A 20955-nucleotide genomic window follows, 5' to 3' on the forward strand; every position below is an offset into this window, starting at 1 on the left:
TGATTTATTCCTTTTCGAGTTTGAAATAGTACATCGCTGTCTCAAGCCTTGCCCATTGAAAGGCTTGCCTGTGTATCACAATCCTTCAGCAGACTGATGAATTGACAATGTGTTGCATGTGTCAAAAATAAAAATATGAAAATGGTTCAAGTTTCACGCTTTACACTGATCAATGTTTGCCTGTAAGCACCAAGAACAATAAAGATCCTCTCTCTTCACATCGGAGTCGTGTCGTGTGTAGTCTGTGCATAGTCTGTGCGTAGTCTGTGTTGGAGTTAGAAGGAAATGCAATCCTAATTCTGACAGCACTGAACCCACCATGATGTATCACAGGTTAAAAAAGATAAAACCAAGAAGTGTGCCGTTCTCTAGAACCGCTCTGCATTTCTTTAATAACACTTAATTTGGATTCTTTCCCAGTTTCTTAGTTAGACTTGGGGTGTTTACCTTATTAACAGTGACCAACTTCATTAGATTGCATTGGCGCATTGAAATGGCGTAACATTCTGTGGACTGATGAGAGTAAACGTATATCAGAATTTCAATCAGGTTCGTAAACCAGGGATCATGAATCCGTTTGAATACATCAAAATACTTGAAGAGATTATGTTGCCGCATGCCGAAGAGGAAATACCCCTGAAACGGGTGTTTCAACAAGACAACGACCCCAAACATACGAGTAAGCAAGACACATCTTGGTTCCGGACAAAAAGGATTGAGGTAATGGAGTGGCCAGCTCAATCCCTCGACCTCAACCCCATTGAAAACTTGTGGCGTGACATTAAAAATGCAGTTTCTGAACCAAAACCCAAAAATTCACAGGAAATGTGGAATGTAGTTTACTCATCCTGGGCTGAAATACCAGTTTCTAAGTGCAAAAAGTTGGTTGACTCAATGCAACGCAGATGCGCAGCAGTTATCAAAAACAATGGATATGTAACTAAATATTAGTTCAGTAATATAAGTGAAGTTAAATCTTGAAAAATGTATTCAGTTTATACGGTTTGAAAAGAAAAATTTCGAACAGATTAATATTCCTTTTCTTTGCTTCCTGTAAAAGAATAACGCAGACTTGATACAATTTGCTAAAACTTTGATTTGGATTAAAAAGTATTTGCACTTGATTTACTTTTTTTAATTCACCGCTATTTATTTGAACACAACTGTATTATATGTATTTGTGCGGAACATGAAAGGAGGTGGGATTAGAGTTAATGAAACATAGAAAATGAAATATCAGGCGTGGCTGTGTGTTCCAAAAACAAAAGCTAAAATCTCACTCCTCCAGATTCTGTGGTTACATCTAATCAAATACATTATGCACCATTGTTATTTTGATTCATTTTGCGATCGGACGTGTGCTGACATACAACTGAGGAGAACGCCGCTTGTGCAGTTCCAGCAATGTCTCGCTTTCCCCTCCTCGGAAGCTGCCTTCTTCTGCTCTTCATGATAGTGGTAAGTGAAGACCCGTCTCTTCTGCTTCAAATCTCCATCAGCCTTTTTTGTTTTTGTTTTTGCTTTTACTTGTATCTATTGATTTTACATTTAAATACGAGTTTGTTTTAGGTCTGGCACAAGACGAGGCTCGTTCTCCCTTTAAATTCATATGAATCCGGTTCTTAAGCATTGCCATTTATATAGCGCCTTTACCCAAAGCGCTGTACAATTGACGCTTCTCATTCACCCATTCATACATACACACACACCAACGGCGATTGTCTTTCTTGCAAGGCTCATCAGGAGCATTTGGGGGTTGGGTTTCTTGCTCAGGGACACTTCGACACACCCAGGGCAGGCTTGAACCGGCAACCCTACGAATGGCTAGACAACTGATCTTAGTCCCTAAGCCAATGTCGCCCATTTCACAGCATTGCATGTGTGAATATCTCGACAGTCCAGTATCTGTCTACAGCTTTCTCACTATATTACAGCTATTTGGCTGACGGTTTTACAGTTGATTAGACTAAACAGGGAACAGTCCCTCCTGGAGGAATGCTGGGTTAAGGACTTAGCAAAGGGCCCATCACCTGCTGCTTCAAAATCACTGTGTTGCCCTTTTTGATAACCTGCTAACTTTCGAATGCAGTGTATATATGGATGTGACTGCTCCCAATTCCACTAGGTCATTTAAGGTCATTTTGGTCGTCTAAAGAATAATGTACTATTAAATGCTATGTAAGGCACTTGGAGATAGAAGGAGACCTTTTTTATAACCAGGAGAGAGAGACCAGGAGGAGATCTGTTTTACAATGGTAACCTGAGAATACAATGTAATATATACAACAAACAATACATTTTAATGTCAGAAAAGTACAGTAAACAAGATGAAAATGTAAAAGCAAATAGAATAATAATAGAAGAAGCTAGTACAATTTTCCTGAAAAGCATAATATAATAGAAGCCAGAAGCCCTCAATGCTTATCAGCCAAAGGGCTGTAGCTGATTCCAAGGTACATAAAAGGTAAATGCAATCTTCCTTAATTCAGTGTTCATACTGAGGGCTATGGAGAGCAAAATATCCATGAGAGTGACTATGCTGTGTAATAAATCTATGCTGAAAAATGGGATGTATATATCAGGTGAGATGGTAGCTTATCTAGCACAGCGTTGTTAATGAACATAAGGCAGTGCTATTATCTCAGCTCTATTTGTGACAAGAAGCTGGCTTTCTCATACAATGTACAGTACAGTGATGTGCTCTAAAGCTACCTCCAGTAATTCAGCATACTATGTGTACTATGTTTGACATCAGATGCATGCATATAAATTACTTCCGCATAATCAAACAGATGAAAATGCTTGTATAATTTTGAATCTAGAGGCCCTTGTTAAACAATCTTTGTTCTGGTAGAAAAAAAAACAGATTTATATTTTAGTCTTTCCACAAGTTTTTCTTCAACATTCTTTTTAAAAGATAAATTTTAATCGAACCAGATACCTGGATAAAGCGGGCTCTCTGAATTCGAAAATCATATGTATATTAAATTATATATTAAATCTGCAAAAGAGCATGTCATTTGTCTTGACTGAGTACATTTTGAATGGCATGAAAGTCAGCCGGTACATTATTGAAAGCTTCAGCAACTGAGGGTGCGGTTATGTACGTGATGGTATCATCGGTATAGTAATTAGCAGAACTATTTGTAATCAGTGAGCCAAGATCATTTATATATGAAGTTAAGAGCAAGGGACCTAATATAGAACCCAGGGGTACCCCTTTGAAAATCTCACGAAAACTGGACTGATGCTCATCTGCAACTATTGCTTGTGTCCTGCCATTAAATAATACTCAAACAAATTATATTATCACTTTTCACAAGGGAGTCAAAGTACTGTACCCAGGCCTAAAACCAGGCTGGCATGAGTTTAAAATTCTATGAGGTAAATATGAACGGTATTTGGGTGACTAAGATCTCCACTTTATGAATACTTCCAACAATAGTCAGGAGTAAACAGGAAAGCCGAAATTGGAGCTGCGAGAAAAAGGCAAGAGATTTACAAGAGAAGCTTGTAGGTTTTCTTGGATCAACAGACTCTACATCTTCTTACTGTGATATTCATGTGATGTTAAAAAGCTAAGAGTGATCTCCAAGAGCTCTGTGTCTGCTTCTCTGAGGGAATGAAGTTTATCACATGATGGCACAAAATGGTTTCAGGCAATTATGTGTCTGGTGTGCTGATTTTCTACGGTATGAAAGCAAGTTCATTTTCCCCATTATACTGTAACTGTGTTTTTAAAGAACTGTACAGATACCGACACACAACACATTCAGGAACATTTACACAATAATAATGTAGCCAATGCCATTCATACTCTGGGGAGAAAACCCGGATGCACACAGGGAAACAAGTACACAGGCAACAATAATATTCAAACATTTTGAAGCATCGAGAATGACATTGAGAACTGTTGAAAAGCCTGCCTACTGTTTTTCTGGTGTGCTGAATGTACTGTTTGTACCGACCTCCACAGTGAATTCAGGATAGGACAAGCATGGCTTGGTATCTTATGCCAGGCTAACCGGGTCGACTTGCAGCACCTGACTGACTAACGAGGGAGAGGGGGTTTGGACTGTTGGCTGTGGTGTGATGAGGCGATTTCATACAAAATTTTATGGTGCTACCTTCAATAAAGCCATAAAACATTCAATGTCATAAAATTCCAAGACCAATCTAGCACAGAAAAGTATTTGAATCCGTTACGTATTTGACCCGGGTGTGGAACATTGCCTGAACAGGCCAAGCTCCAAGGCAGTCCCGCGGTGCCAGCTGTGATCTGTTTTATATTTTAAAGGTTGTGCAAGACGTGAATGGCAGACGTGAATGGCAGAAACCAAGGAGGAAGAGAGAGTGGGTCGTTCCTCCACCGCTTCTGATGGAGCACAAGGATTACACCAAAAGGGCATTCATTGCCAAAGTAAGAATGCTTCATTTTTCGAAAAAATAATTACATTTGTGTTTGTAAATTTGTCAGGGCAAGACATTCCCAACTGATTGACTGGATTAATCAACTGTAGACTCTACATGGGGATTCATTATAATTATACAGCACTGCTAATTGTAATAGAATTGTGGCCAAAAAACAGGATCCAAACTTGCAATTCAATTTATAATTAAAAAGGAAGTACTATTAAAATTCAATTAATTTAAAATCATATTAGTATATAAAAAAATAAATAAAAAAATGAAGCACCTATATCACCCCCATGAAAAAGTAATTGCGCCCTTAATTGTAACTGTTTGATGCACATTTAGCCGTCAAGCATTTTCAAGCACTTTCTACAATTTTATATCAATCTCTCACTTTAATAATTTTCACTCGTCAAATAATTTATTACATTACATTACATTACATGCCATTTAGCAGATGCTCTTATCCAGTGCGACGTACGACAAAGTGCAGGTCAAACACAAGTACAAGTGCGAAGAGGACCTGAGAGGACAGTACAGTTCCGAGTCCTAGTGTAACCATACAGATATAATCGGAACTCTTGAAGAATACATCATTACGTCAACTTCCAGACTAGCATACCACAGTTGGCAGCTAGAATACCCCGCGTACAACAATACCAATAACTAATACAAAAAACAACAATATCTATACAACTATATAAGTGCCATTACAGTCTATGGCATATATAAGGCTAATCATGGTGGTGAGTTAGGGAGGGAAAGGTGTAGCCTGAAGAGATGAGTCTTCAGTCTGTGCTTGAAAGGGGTCAGAGACTCTGCCGTTCTGACATCCACCGGGAGGTCATTCCACCACCGTGGGACCAGGACAGACAGCTGTCGTGAGCGAGAAGTGCAGTTGTGGCGAGGGGGAGGCGCCAGACGGCACGAAGTGGCAGAACGGAGGGGTCTTGCTGGTGTATAGGTCTTGATGAGTAATTGAATATATACAGGGGCTGATCCCTTAACTCCCTGGTACACGAGCGCCAAAGTTTTAAATTTGATGCGAGCCATAACAGGCAGCCAGTGGAGGTTGCTGAGTAGGGGGGTGACATGTGAATGTCTGGGAACATTGAATACCAGACGGGCTGCAGCATTCTGGATCAGTTGTGATGGCAGATGCTGGAAGGCCAGCCAGCAGAGAATTGCAATAGTCTAATAATGTTAGCTAATGTCAGTGTAAATAATTTAATTCATGATTAATGAGAGACGAGCAAGGTGGAAACCACAAATATAGAAAAAAGAAATTGATATAGAATTATCAATGCGGGGGGCCGCAGTGGCGCAACAGGCTAAGATGCAGCAGACTTGCGGCTGCAGTTTGCTGCTGTAGCACACCGGGGACCGGGGCTCGATTCCCGGTCCTGTCAAAAGCCAAGTTGAGCCAAGTTGAGCCAATTATGAGCCGTAATTGGCTCACTGCTCCAGAGGGAGGGACGTGGCAGGGTTGGTAGATTGCCGCACAATAAAGCACCTTGGGCGCTTCGGAATCACGTCACAAGCATGAGACGAGACGGCTTGAAGAAGGCGTGACGCTGAGGGATGCGGTGTGGGCAGTGTATCTAATACTAACTCTAATTGAATCAGACGGGGTACAATTGGCTACCAAATTGGCAGAAAAAAAGGGAAAAGGCTGAAATAAATGTATTTAAAAATAAAAAAATAAAAAAATATCAATGCTCCGGAATTATATACTAGTCAAAGTGGTGCTGATGTAGTAAGCCATCAAATATGAAAATGAATGTGGAGTGATGTACCATTTTTAATTACCATAACTTCTTTCCTTGCCAGTATTATGAAAATCAAAGCAAATAATCTGAGACTAGACTATTGTCTCAGTGTACACATTATCAGGTTTTCCCTGCTTTAATTACAAACTCTCTAAAACTCTCTAAAATCGTCACAAATGTCTTTGGATGACCCCTCGAAGAGTCAATATCCAATGCGGCTAATGCTTTTCATGTTCTGTATTATATATATTTAGAACATTAACCACACATTAAAGTTCTAGCAAAATTTCAGCGGTTACCCCCAACACCTCGGGTAGGTCTTTCAAGGAATGGCCCAATTCTATTTATAGGGTGATATCCCTGAAAAATGCAACCCTTTGGGATATTTAACAAATTAAGTTAATTCAGTGTAAAATATTTACGCTAGACTAGTCCAATGTTCAATTTTCTAATTTCGTGTTTGTCTGTTCCTTAAAATGAAATTTGCTTATAGGTACATCTCTACTTGAACGTAATAACAATACAATTGCTTTCATTTTTGTTTTCAGGTAAGATCTGATAAAGAGCAACCAACTGAACGATTACTCTACTATTTACATGGGCATGGTGCCGACCAACCACCGATTAACTTGTTTGTTGTCAACCAAACATCTGGTTTTGTTCGAATTACTGACATTTTGGACAGAGAAGTCATGCAAAACTACACTGTATGTTTAAGTTCTGATTCTGGTTTTTAATTTAAAAAATATATATATATATATTGTCTACGTTATTTTTCTAAAACATCTGTTCATTAATCCTTTCATTTGCTTTGCAGCTATATGCCTCCGTGCGCTTTGCCCGGAACATGACATTAGCAGAAGACCATCTAACGATGAGTATTCGTGTTACTGATATAAACGATCAAGCGCCTATATTTCAGGAATCAGGCCTGCCAACTGGCTCTGTTTATGAGTCAAGTTCGAAGGGTGGGTGATGTGCGATTTTCTATTTGCATTATTTTTGTTTGTTCTTTTGTACACTGACGGAATGCACATATTTCACTCTCAAAAACAGATAGCTTGTTATTTTTTTAACACACATCTACACTCATTGAGCACTTTATTAGACTTATTTTTTCGACTTATTAAGTCTTCTGTCGTTGTAGCTTATCCACTTAAGAGGTTTGATGTGTTGTGTGTTCAGAGATGCTCTTCTGCATACACGCTGTAGTAATGCGTGGTTATTTGCATTACTGTCCCCTACTGACAGTGCTATAATATTAATATCCTGGCAAAATGTGGTCTATGTTTTGCAGAGTGTGTACTACTAATACTATACATGCTCATGAGTAGGGGAGTCCCAAATGAGTATCCAGTACAATTAATGAGACTATATACAGCATACACAGTGGGCTCCAGAAATATCGGCACTCTTGCTAAATAATACAGCCTTATTTTCCAACAACGTATTGTGCTTTATTAGCTGGAATTTTCAGCAGGGATTGTTTCAGATTTTGTTGATTCTCAATATAGGCTTAATATGCAGAGGGAAAATTGATTGCCAAAGGTTTAGTGCTTTATCGCATTTAAACTTACTAATCTCATCTAATTATTCTGCCTGACTCTCACCTTTGATGGTATTTACTTGCCATTTTATCACAGGTAAAATATTTTCGCGGCCAATAGGCTAACGTTAACTGACCGTTGAATTCCAAGTCCACAACATGTAGAAAAAACTTTCTTATTTTTTAATGCATTACATTATTGGCATTTGGCAGACACTCTTATCCAGAGCGACGTACCGTTGATTAGACTGAGCAGGAGACAATCCTCCCCTGGAGCAATGCAGGGTTAAGGGCCTTGCTCAAGGGCCCAACGGCTGTGCGGATCTTATTGCGGCTACACCGGGGATTCGAACCCCTGACCTTGCATGTCCCAGTCATTTATCTTAACCACTACGGTGCAGGCCGCCCATGAATGTGTCATCTATGCCGGTTTGCTCTTTTAAACTCCTCAGGTACTGTAGCCACACAAGTGAGTGCCACAGACGCTGACGAACCTGGGACCACTAACGCAGACCTTCGATATGAAATTATTAAGCAGGAACCAGAATCCAAACCGAGGATGTTCGACATCGAGCCAAAAACAGGAGAAATTAAAGTTAACAGGCCAACCCTTGACCGAGAGGTATGCTTGATTACCTTTATCCTACAGTCTTCTATGGGTAGCCTTGCTTTGGGTGCGATCTATTTCTTCTCAGATGAGGAAATGCTAAGCTCGACTATTCCTAGTGTTTTATGCGGATTTTTTCTCTTCAAGAATTTAATTAATATTCCTTTCCTCAATCTCCCGAAATCCAACACCATAATAAATACAGCAAAAGTACTAAAATAAGCTATTAAATATGTAAGGCTATATGGAAGACTAGGGCTACAACACTTAAAAACAGCTAAGACCACAGAATTTTAACCACAGACCAAAGGGTTTCATGTTATTAATTTTTCTAACAGATGCAAAACACCTATGCGTTGACTGTAAAAGCCACAGACCTGGGTGGTGCAGCATCTGGCAGGACCGGAACAGGAACAGTTAGCATTAAGATCCTGGACATCAATGACAACCGTCCCGTCTTAACAAATGCCACGGTAGGAAAATGTTCTCCACTGAAAACACACGGTCCACACATGATCTTACAGCTACGGTGTGAAAAGAAAATGAGTGCACCCGGTTTGTCGCCCTGCGTTTGCTTGCTCATGTTGATGTGTTACCTGTTGTTTTCAGTATTCAGGCCAAATCCAGGAAAATGCCGTCGGTGTAGAAGTGATGCGATTTAAAGCAACGGACGCGGATGAAGTGGACACCGATAACTGGCGCGCAAAATTCCAAATACTCTCAGGAAATGAGGATGGGATCTTCAGCATGGAGACTGACCATGAGACCAACGAGGGCGTTTTAACCGTAACCAAGGTACTCTTTTGAAAATTAAGGATTTCAAATTTTTTATTTTTTTATTTGGGCCAAGGCTCCAGACACTCTTTTGCACATTTACACTACTATTGATTGATTTTTATTTTTATTTTTATTTATTTTTTTTGTCTTGAAGCCAGTGGATTATGAAACCATGAAAGAGATCAACCTGGAAGTAGCTGTTGATAACGAAGCAGAATATGAATTTGCTCATGAGACAACCGGAGAAGGAGAGGGAGAAGGAGAGGGGGAAGGAGAAGGAGAGGGGGAAGGAGAAGGAGAAGGAGAAGGAGAGGGAGAAGCTGCTGGTAAGGGAAAAGGTGCTGGTAAGGGAAAAGGTGCAGGGAGAGGCAAACGTCGTAAGAAATACCCTGTTAACATCAAGGTCCAGAACATGCCGGATGGTCCCAGGTTTGTACCGAACACAAAGACCATTTCAGTCTCCGAAGACAAGGACAAAATCACTGTTCCAATGCTGCTCACAGACTATGCAGCTGTTGATGAGGACAGTGGAGAGATCGCCAAAAATGTCAGGTTTGTTGTCCCTACTCTTGTTATTTCACTATTACTATTTTTGCTTGGTTTCGTCATTTGTGGTGTTAATTTTCAATACATTTGATTAGAATTATTGTAAAAGTACACCTTTTCCATGCAAAATGTCTTTTGTTGAACACAGTTCATGGATAAGGTAATGTCTCAATGAATCGTATTGTGTTTAGAGTAACCGGGCCAATATTGCAATCAACCAGGCTGTCCTCTTCCCTATTACACTAGGTACGCAAAGATCTATGATCCTGCGGGCTGGATAGCAGTGGATAGTGAGACAGGACAAATCAAACTCACAAGAGTGCCAGATCGGGAGTCTAGGAATGTGGTTGATGGTGTATACTATGCAAAAGTACTCTGCATGACAGATGGTAAGTAAAAAATCGATCGAGCCAGATGCATTGCAAGTTGCAGCAAAAAAGTCAACCATATGACTATTTCAGTGTTTTGTTTGGTTATTCATGTCATTTTCATTTCAGCATTTTGGTGTGGAACCAACAATAGCCTAAATAAAATATGTGTTCCAATAAGCATGTTCTTTGTGTTCTACATCAATCTGGATAATAGCATCTGCTTAATGCTTGTAATGTAGTGTTTCATCTGGCCCATTTATAGTCAATAAGTGTAATGCAGACAAAAAAACAACGATTTATGTAGCAGCAAGAGAAGGTACCTGACGATCTTGTGGAGACATGATGGAGCAGTCCCTTTAGCTAAAGTACCTGCTAGGCTAGCACAAAGCTTTTGAATTTGATGTGTATGGTCCTCGCACGGGCCGCCAAATAACGTAGGGATTTTACTCTCTACGAAACCGGGGCGCCAATTAATGTTATGTAGCAGTATAACTGCAAAAAGTAATCAGTCTCTTTAAAATTACTATTATTATCAGAAATATCTAACCACAAATTTAGTATTTTAATTAATAATTAATTAATAATTTAATTAATAATTAATTAATAATTAAAATAACCAATATTAATGATTAAACATACTGATAACCTGAAGGTTGGAAGTTGGGTTTCATAAAATATATTTTTTAACAAACGTACAAACACAGAACAGATAAACTAACGGGTTAGTAGGGTAAGTTAGTAGGGTGTGTGCGTGTGCGCGTGTGCGCGTGCATGTGCGTGTGTGCGTGTGGGCGTGCGTGCGTGCGTGTGCGTGCGCGTGTGCGTGTGTGTGTGCGTGTGTGTGTGTGTGTGTGTACGCACGTGTCCCTTGAACAAAGTAAAAGTGCTCAAAAAGTGAGTTATTGTTAGCTGTGAGAAGACTACTTGCGTAGTTTACTCTATATATGCGCAAAAGACGGCGAATTAATTCACGTACATATATATATAGCTTACAAAATACATTCCAATGATAAGACGGCAAATTTGGAAACACAGATTCACAAAAACAGTTAAGACTAAACTAAACACTGGCTATGCCTGAATGTGTGTTGTCTTACTGAGTCCATACGCATTAGATCCAAAAAACGTGCTGTCCTTGTAGAAGCGCCGATGGTAACGTGAATGATGTCCTGGAGAGGTGCGCAAAGCTGGGGTGTTCCCGTCTTAGCCGCACGTTGTCGTCTGGTCCGCTCGGTTGCTGGAAGGATGTTCGCTGGTCCTTTTTCCGGGTGGAAAAGTTTGTTGCTGTTGTTCCTTGGTGAGCTTTGCAGGGGCAAACTGATGTAGCGATCCACGTACACCAGTTTCCACTCGCTATAGGCCACAAAGTTACCGCAAGGTAACTAGGTGTGTCCGTAGGCCTGGTAGTGCACTGTGCAGCATTCAGCCTCTGTCCGAGTCTCAGAGCAGATGAGCTGAAGCGAATGGCCAAAAAGGGTGCATCGAAAATAAGTGGGAAGAAGAGGAAGAAAAGAAGAAGAAAGGGATCCTGAGAACATGTCTTGCTCTTATACGGAAAAGTTTATTGCTCCTGCCATTACGGGATTGGCTGAACTGAGTTAGACGTCATGCGGGGTGGACGTCGCGGAATTGTCCTGTGGGATTGTGGGAAATGTGGATCCTACAGATGTAAGTGAGAGGATGTAGGTAGTCAGTGGAGGAAGGTGGAGGGGAGTGACATGGCTGGGGAGACTGCAGAGCAGATGAGTGGCAGTGATCTGGATGAGATGCAGAGGTGTGATGGCAGAGGCAGGGAGCGCAAAATGGAGGCAGGTGCAGAAGTTGATATGGAAGGTGATCAGCACCTGGACTCCAAACTGAGGGTGCAACCTTTGTGGCTAAGGTACATGATGGGGACCAGGAAAAGTTGGCGGTTCAAGCCCCAGTGTGGCGACAATAAGATCTTCCCAGCTGTTGGGCCCTTCAGCAAGGCCCTGCTCTCTACTCCTTAGTAACTAATGGGTCAAATTAAATAAATCTTCAATAAAGTACATCTTCTTCTTCTCTTTCTGATGAAGGAAAGCTGCAAAAGGAATAAAGATTCTTTAAAGATTTTCCAGAGCCTTGTAACAATACTTTTGTTTCAGTTTTAATTTTCTTTATTTCTTTGCTTTATTTCTCGACAGACTTGCCATCAAAATCAGTCACTGGGACGATTGCTATTGCAGTGGAGGACGTCAACGACCATTGTCCCCAGCTAACCACCAGCTATCAGGACCTGTGCCTGGAGGACACTGCGGTGTACGTCACCGCTCACGATGAGGACGGCCTCATCAACAGCCTGCCCTTAACATTTCAGCTGCTGAGCGAGGGCACCACGGGCTCCTGGAACATGGCACGCTTCAATGGTGAGGAAAGCCTCTGCCAAGGACACAAACGTGCAGTTTTAAAGCGGCTGTGATAGAAATAACACGTAGAGGGGAGCCGCGGTGGCGCAAAGGCTAAGATGCAGTTCGCTGCAGTTGCACGCCGAGGACCGGGGTTCGATTCCCGGTCCTGCCAAAAGCCAAGTTTGGCCGGCTCTCGTGGAGCGGCGTAATTGGCTCACTGCTCCAGAGGGAGGGACTTGGCGGGTTAGCGGATCACTGTGCACAACAGGTGAATCACGGTCACGAGCATGAGACGAGACGGCTTGAAGAAGGCGTGTCGCTCTCCTTCGGGCCGCCGAGGGATGGGGTGTGAGCGGTGTATCTAATACTAACTCTAATTGGATTAAATGGGGTACAATTGGCTACCAAATTGGGAGGAAAAGGGGAAGATTAGAAATAAATGTATATAAAAAAAGAAAAAGAAATAACACATACAGCCATATTTCCCAGAATCAACTGGCAAGGTGCGTGGTGCACTGGGCGTGGCCATTTCGCTAGAGGCAAGCAAGGGACGCACAGATCAAGGTGCATGGTGCATGTGGAATGTGGGCTGCATTCCTATCCAATCAAATGAACTCTTTTCATTGGCATTAAGATCCATGCAAATTGCGCAGGTTGTATTGGCAATTTCCGCAGTGTCTACGAATAGAATGGAAGACAAGGATAAGGCAGGTGTTTCTTCCAAAAAGTTTTTTTGCGGCAGGTGCAGACTTGCACTGATTTATTGGCTGGATAATAAGGCTCATAATGTGTCATTTTTAACAATTGGGGTTACTGGCTGTTTACCAGCTATTTTACGTGAGATTACCAGGTGTTTTTCCTGGGGTTATGGGCTGTTTTACCTGGGGTTACCAGCTGTTTTATACTACACTGTGAGCCAACTAATGTTTATATTCAAAATTCAATGATTCCTTTGTTAAAAATTGGCTAAAACTGTACCAGGAGTTGGGCTTGTAACTTGTTGAGTTTGTAGGTTAAGTTCCTAGGTCAGTGTACTAGTGTATTCTTGAGCAAGGAGCTTGAATTGCTGCAGTAAAATACCTAGCTGTATAAATGGTTGGATTAAACATGCTGTTTATGCTGTGAAATTCTGGATAAGAGCATCTGCTGAGTGAATGAAGAAACGAAAGAATGAATTAAAATACTATTTTTTTTCCTTGGTTCTTGAAGACACCACCGTCGTCCTGACAGCCAAGGATTTCCTCCAGCCTGGCACCCACAAGGTGGCCTTCGAAGTGAGAGACAGCTTAGGCTACGCCTGTACCGAGCCTGAGGTTCTCGAGCTGACGGCCTGCCTCTGCGCCGGCGACCGGGCCTGCGTGCGTGAGGATCCGAGGATGTCCCCGGACGTGGGGGTTAAAAGCGGCCATGGCTCGTTCGCCGGCCCCGCCATCGGCATCCTCGTGGGCGCGCTTTTACTGCTTCTGCGTGAGTGTACTTCCATAATGTCCGAGGTTACACCGTGTTTATTTATTAATTCTGCGTGAGTGTACTTCCATAATGTCCGAAGTTACACCGTGTTTATTTATTAATTCCCTGTGAGTGTACTTCCATAATGTCCGAGGTTACACCGTGTTTATTTATTAATTCTCCGTGAGTGTACTTCCATAATGTCCGAGGTTACACCGTGTTTATTTATTAATTCCCTGTGAGTGTACTTCCGTAATGTCCGAGGTTGCACCGTGTTTATTTATTAATTCTGCGTGAGTGTACTTCCATAATGTCCGAGGTTACACCGTGTTTATTTATTAATTCTGCGTGAGTGTACTTCCATAATGTCCGAGGTTACACCGTGTTTATTTATTAATTCTCTGTGAGTGTACTTCCATAATGTCCAAGGTTACACCGTGTTTATTTATTAATTCTCCGTGAGTGTACTTCCATAATGTCCGAGGTTACACCGTGTTTATTTATTAATTCTCCGTGAGTGTACTTCCATAATGTCAGAGGTTACACCGTGTTTATTTATTAATTCCCTGTGAGTGTACTTCCATAATGTCCGAGGTTACACCGTGTTTATTTATTAATTCTCTGTGAGTGTACTTCCATAATGTCAGAGGTTACACCGTGTTTATTTATTAATTCTCTGTGAGTGTACTTCCATAATGTCCGAGGTTACACCGTGTTTATTTATTAATTCTCTGTGAGTGTACTTCCATAATGTCCGAGGTTACACCGTGTTTATTTATTAATTCTCTGTGAGTGTACTTCCATAATGTCCAAGGTTACACCGTGTTTATTTATTAATTCTCCGTGAGTGTACTTCCATAATGTCCGAGGTTACACCGTGTTTATTTATTAATTCCCTGTGAGTGTACTTCCATAATGTCCGAGGTTACACCGTGTTTATTTATTAATTCTGCGTGAGTGTACTTCCATAATGTCTGAGGTTACACCGTGCTCAGATTTCATAGCTGTGGAGTGGATGTAATAATAATAATAATAATAATAATAATAATAATACATTTTATTTATATTGCACCTACATTAAGTGCTTCACATTAAGCCAATTGCAAGGAATTACAGAGACAACACAAATGAAAATAATAAACATTGTGGAAATACAACACTTTGGGGCCCTCAAGTGAGACGACACTGATTGTGGGAATATATACTGTAATTCCACACAACAACAACCAGCCAAATAAAAAGACATTTATTTGACTTTAAAGACCACCGAAAGTTCTAAAGACCTGCTAGACATAGCACAAAGTTAAGAGCAAGAGATAAAAATAAGCTGATGTAATGTAATGTGCTGCAGTGGTTCCTCTGCTGCTCCTGGCCTGCTCCTCTGGGAGCGGTCTGCTGGCGAAGAAGTTTGTGAGTCTGCCGTTTGAGACATCTAACGGGCATCTGATACCATCTCACACAGAAGGCAAGGGCGAAGACAAGGTACGCCACCTACATTTCTTATCCTTTGCGACACACAATCCATTTTTTATTTTATTTATTTATTTATTTATTTATTTATTTATTGAAGATTGCCCGTTCCAGTCAACATGCAAGGCAATTAATTGCTTCATCTCCTTCAGCAATTATGTTTAGCAAACATGATCGTTCTTGCTAAAAACATCCTGTACATACTGTGAGGTTTACGCCCCGGTACTTGACCTACGCCTTGACCCAAGCAACATAGCTCACTGCAGTACAGGAGCGTACTCAGAGGGACTTTTACCATCTTCAAAATCCCCCGTGTAGCCCCAAGTGACGCGAGTCATGTGCACACACGTTAAGCCCGTCAGGTGCCTGCAAGTCTTCCTCTTGAGCCGAACGACAGGTGCCCTCTGCTGGCTTGTGTTTGTACAAGCCAGACTGGTGGGATGAGAAGTGCTGGGCAACATTGCATGCTTTGTAGGAGGGCGCACGGGACACTAAAAAGGAGAAGGAGTAAAAACGGAGGAGAGCCCGAAAATGTCAGTGGTATTGCGCAACACCTCCATGGTCACATTTAAGGGAACCATTTTATCCACTGACACTGTCAGGAGCTCAGATGGAGCAAAACATAGAAACATCTCTGACTCTCCAGGGCATGTGTTCCCTGCCCTTTTTATTTTATTTTATTTATCCTTTATTTAACCAGGGAAGTGACTTTGAGATTAACGTCACTTTTTCAAGTGAGCCCTGGCCAAGAAGGCTGCATCCATATAGTTACACAATACAAAAAACACAAACACAACATCAATGCACAGATAAAACACAGTACAACATCAATGCACAAGTTCACAGATAAAACACAGTACAACATCAATGCACAAGTTCACAGATAAAATCGCAGTTCAACATCAATGCACAAATTCAGATAAAAGCACATTACAACATCAATGCACAAATTCAGATAAAAGCACATTACAACATCAATGCACAAATTCAGATAAAAGCACATTACAACATCAATGCACAAATTCAGATAAAAGCACATTACAACATCAATGCACAAATTCACAGGTAAAAGCAGCACAGAGTGTATAAAAGAGCTGAAGAAAAAGCAACAAATCCAGAAAGTGATCAAAAGCATGTCTCCCAATTTTTGCTTTAAAAACATTAATATCAATAAAATGGGCAAGTTCCAGGTCATTTTGCAAAGTGTTCCAAGAGGATGGGGCAGCAGAGCTAAAAGCATGCTCTGTCCTTGAGTTGGGAAGATTATATAAAATACAATTCTGTGAGCTTAATCTATAACGTCAATTTCTTTGTTGGGTGAGTTGGCAGTTGCCCTAAAATGGCTTTATACACAAACATGCCCTAAAATGAGTCTGTCGCCTTACAGTCAAAGATGGCCATCCTGCTAACTGATACAGTGGTTTGATTATTCTTCCATTTTTGTGTTTACAATTATTCATTAAATTGTGTGTGTGTGTGTGTGTGTGTGTGTGTGTGTCCGTCTGTCTGTTAACAGGACGTGCATCTACTCGCTGCCTCTATGATACAAGCAAACGCTGCATCAATGTGTGCAGCAAATGCGCCCATTTCCGTAACGAGGGTGGAGAACCTGAACACAGTTTCTTCGGTCAGAACTGGAACCGTATGGACAGAGGCGATGGTGAGAACGGGGAACCTGCAAGGAGGGAACCTACACGGAGGGAACCTGTATGGAGACTCCTCGATGGGTGGCACGTTACACAAAGTTAGCGAGCGGCTTGAAAGCAGGATCGTCCAGGGATATGAAACCGAACGTCTGGAGGCGTCCAGGGCCGACGAAGAAGACGCCCTTCCGTATGCGTACTTCAGAGATTACTACTGGAAGGTGAGGGACTGAAAAGAACTTGCGTTTGCTGCTAATTACTGTATGTGCTTTGATATGTTACTGCTTATCCAATGCTAATCCAGCTGTGCTTTAATCAGGAAGGCCTGCTTGAAGACAGACCTGTGTCAAATATGCAACTGTACACTGCACGGAATTGATACGGAATTGTCAGGCTTCAGAACAGGACAAGTAGACTGAACAAGGGCCTTTATTTATTGGACGGCAGGTCAATGGTCATACACGAGCAGACGGGAGTTTCAGAGATTAACAAATTCGTAGTGAGGATTAGGCAAAAGTTCATACCGGACACAGCAGGGATAATCCAGAGCAGCCGAGGTCACAGGCAAAAGTTTGGATACAGAAAGGCAATCAGAACAGGCAGAGGTACAAAAGTAAATCCAGTGCTCGGTGCACAAAAGTCCAGTCAAGGCCCGGTAACAGCGGGTCAAATACAAGCAGAAGGATAATCCAAGAAGCAGAGGTAAGGGGTATACAAAAACCGGTCAGACCGAGCATACAGGCAGAAAACCGCTGGAATTAATGGTACAAGACACATAACAAGCTAAGATCAGACTTTTTATGTGATGAATGTTCCTGCTGAAATTAAATCAGTAATGCAAATAACCACACATTACATAACAGTGGTATGCAGAAGAGCATCTCTGAACATACAACACATCATAACTGTAAGTGGATAGGCTACAGCAGTAGAAGTAAAAAAATAAAGAATAATAAATACCTAATAAACTGCTCGCTGATATATATATATGATATATATATATATATAACAATATATATTGTTATATATTATTATATAGAGTATATACTCATACCATGGCATTACAGGGTAAGATCTTATAAAAGATCAGTGAGAAAGAGGGGGGGGGGGTGGAACGCACATATTTAACAAGTAAATAGTTTTAACAGATTTTAAATACTTTTGAATGCCATGGATAACGGGATAATTTATCCATTTTAGCTTGGTTAAACTGGCCCGTTAACCGTCATATGAATCTAATAGTGTAATATCCTATGAATATTCTAGACTAATATATTGTGTCCCTCCGTCTTTATGGCAGAAGTGTAGCGGTGTGGCCGAAGTCAAGGACAGCATGCGGGAGTATGAGTATGAAGGAGGGAGCTCTGCGGCAGGGTCCGTGAGCGGCATCAGTGAGTTAGAAGTGGACTTCAGTTTGGATTTCCTGGATGGTCTGGACTCCAAATTTGCAACCCTGGCCGAGATCTGCAAACAGCAGGAAGCCGTGACAGAGGACACGACCGACGCCCCGGCCTGTGTGATCAAAACAGCCCCGCCGAGTCTGGTGGATGACGTCTTCCTGGAGAGCGTCGACGTGGAGAAGGTCAACGTGAAGAAAGTCAACGTGAAGAAAGTCAACGTGAAGAAAGTCAAGGTGAAAAAAGTAAATGCGGAGAAAGTCAATGTGGAGAAAGTCAACGTGGAGAAAGTCAACGTGGAGAAAGTCAACGTGGAGAAAGTCAACATGGAGAAAGTCCACGTGGAGAAAGTCAAAGCATCCACCATCCCCAGAAGAGTGGTCCGTGAGAATGTGTTGGTGCAGAACCAGGCCTTCATGGTCCAGCAGCCTGTGTTTTACGCGGCCGCACCGGTCATTCAGGCCCAGTACGTGGTTCGGCCGCAGATTCAGCCATCCGTGCTCGTCCCGGACAACCAGCAGCACCTGTACGTGGTGAACGACCCTCCCGTGCACGGGGGCGTGATCGGGGTGCCTCAGGGCACCTTGAGGAGAGAGAGCTTCAGGCTGGTGAGGAAGCCTGGTGACGAGGAGGCCGTGAAAGTGGCGGAGAACGTGGTGCTGGTGGAGCGACCGGCGGCCTCGGGGCCAGTGCTGCAGGCCGGGCGGTCGTGGACCCTGCCGAGGAGCCCCACCTCCGGGCCTCAGAAGATCCTGCTTGTGGAGAGAGAGGCGACTGCAAGCTATGTGCCGGGGAGGTCAGTTAGCCCTCGGCAGATATTAGTGACAGGTCCAGCCGGGTTATCTCCTGGGCCTGTGACTAAGTCGGAGAAACGGGTAAAAACTGGACAAGGTAAAAAGAAGTTAAACCCAAAGGCCCCAGTGAAGCAAGAATCTGCCATATAAAGTGATGGGAGTATGGGAGGGTAATTCATAAGTGGTTTACTTCCCGACACAGGGAACTTTCTAAGGAAATTTGAGGAGGCAGAGAAACTAGATATACAGTCCCCTCCAAAAGTATTGGAACTGCAAGGCCAATTAATTTGTTTTTTCAATACACTGAATACATTTGGTGTTGCGATAAAAGGTTCAGAATTTCAGCTTTTATTTAATGGTATTTACACCTAGATGTGTTTAACTATTTAGAACATAGCACCTTTGGTATCAGACCACCCAATTTTTAGGTGGTATTGGAACACAGATTATTTAAGTAAATGAAAGCAAATAACACTTAATATTTGGTAGCATATCCCTTGCTTGTAATAACTGCATCAAGCCTGCAATTTTTCTTTTGTGATGCTTTTCCAGGCTTTTACTGCAGCCTCACTTTCACTTGTTGTTTGTTTCGGGAGATTTTTTCCCCTCAATCTCCTCTCCAGGAGGTGAAATGCATGCTCAATTGGGTTAACGTCTGGTGATTGACTTGGCCATTCTAAAACCTTCCACATTTTCTCCCTAATCAAGTCCTTTGTTGTGTTGACAGTGTGTTTTGGGTCATTGTCTTGCTGCATGATGAAGTTCCTCCAAATTAGTCTGGATGCATTTCTCCATAATTTGGTAGTCAGAATATTTTTTGTAGACTTCTGTATTCATCCTGCTGCTACCATCCTGAGTTACATCATCAATAAAGATTAGTGAACTCCCTCCAGAAGCGGCCATGCAAGCCCAAACCATGACAGGTCCTCCGCCATGCCACTTTGGTAGAGGTTAATCTTGGTCTCATCAATCAATAAAACGTTGTTCCAGACCTTTTGAGGTGCACCTCTGTATTTCTTTTCATATTGTAATCTGCCAATTCTTACTACTAATGAATGGTTTGCATCTTGTGGAATAGCCTCTATATTGCTGCTCTCTAAGTCTTTGCGGTTGAATGAGATACCTTCAACCCTGCCCTGTGATTGTTTGTGATGTCACTGACTGATGTTTTGGGGGTTTTCTTCACAGCTCTCACAATGTTTCTGTTATCAACTGCTGTTGTTTTCCTTGGCCGACCTGTTAAATGCCTGTTGTTCAGTACGCCAGTGATTTATTTCTTTTTCAGGACATTCCTAGATGACATTCCAAGTTTTCACCAATGCTTGTGCAATGGATTTCCCCTCTTTTCTGAGCTTCAAAATGGCTTGCTTTTCTTCAAAAAGACAGCTCTCTGGTGTTCCCAGGCAAAACCCAAGGCTAAAACCAAGAGTAGACATTCAGATCTTTAACCAATCAATCCAACAGGAAACATCTGGGCAACAAGAAACACCTGTCAGTCACATGTTCCAATACTTTCGCTCACCTAAGGATTTAACAAATCTAGATTAAAATACCAGGAAATAAAAGCTGAAATTCAGATCTGTCATCTCATGTACGTCATGTACATGAAATGAGAAAAGAACCTACTATACATCACATATTGGTTAGCTGGCTTCTAAAATCTAACCAACCCAAACTGCGTGCAAACTGACTTGTATCATATTGATTTTGGAGATTTCAGGTAGTTGTTGCTACCTCACAGGGTTGCCAGGGTTAATTGTAGGATGTTTGTGGAAGGATTGGAAAATTCTGTAGTAAGGAGAAC

The 20955-nt window shown here is 41.8% G+C and overlaps 2 protein-coding genes across 2 annotated transcripts; both read left to right on the plus strand.

The window, feature by feature from the left end:
• Positions 1-1358: 1358 nt before the first annotated feature.
• Positions 1359-15828, plus strand: LOC133126695 (desmoglein-2.1-like). The gene is made up of 14 exons (XM_061239030.1): positions 1359-1458; positions 4298-4420; positions 6731-6889; positions 7000-7150; positions 8181-8350; positions 8674-8808; positions 8945-9130; positions 9267-9338; positions 9462-9664; positions 9905-10047; positions 12195-12416; positions 13608-13865; positions 15199-15329; positions 15793-15828. The coding sequence occupies exons 1-14, from the start codon at positions 1405-1407 to the stop codon at positions 15826-15828; spliced, it is 2043 nt and encodes a 680-aa protein (XP_061095014.1). The 5' UTR covers positions 1359-1404.
• Positions 15829-16974: 1146 nt separating this feature from the next.
• LOC133126696 (desmoglein-2-like protein) lies at positions 16975-19781 on the plus strand. The gene is made up of 3 exons (XM_061239031.1): positions 16975-17181; positions 18261-19153; positions 19775-19781. The coding sequence occupies exons 1-3, from the start codon at positions 16975-16977 to the stop codon at positions 19779-19781; spliced, it is 1107 nt and encodes a 368-aa protein (XP_061095015.1).
• The last annotated feature ends 1174 nt before the right edge of the window (positions 19782-20955 follow it).

The sequence above is a fragment of the Conger conger genome, chromosome 4 (assembly GCF_963514075.1).
Source record: "Conger conger chromosome 4, fConCon1.1, whole genome shotgun sequence".
NCBI classification, from domain to species: domain Eukaryota; kingdom Metazoa; phylum Chordata; class Actinopteri; order Anguilliformes; family Congridae; genus Conger; species Conger conger.

Coding starts and splice junctions, on each gene's coding strand:
- LOC133126695 (XM_061239030.1), top strand. CDS start 1,405: ATGTCTCGCTTTCCCCTCCTCGGAAGCTGCCTTCTTCTGCTCTTCATG. Junction 9,131..9,266: donor GCGTTTTAACCGTAACCAAG/GTACTCTTTTGA, acceptor TTTGTCTTGAAG/CCAGTGGATTATGAAACCAT. Junction 12,417..13,607: donor GAACATGGCACGCTTCAATG/GTGAGGAAAGCC, acceptor TGGTTCTTGAAG/ACACCACCGTCGTCCTGACA.
- LOC133126696 (XM_061239031.1), top strand. CDS start 16,975: ATGGTGAGAACGGGGAACCTGCAAGGAGGGAACCTACACGGAGGGAAC. Junction 17,182..18,260: donor TCAGAGATTACTACTGGAAG/GTGAGGGACTGA, acceptor TCTTTATGGCAG/AAGTGTAGCGGTGTGGCCGA.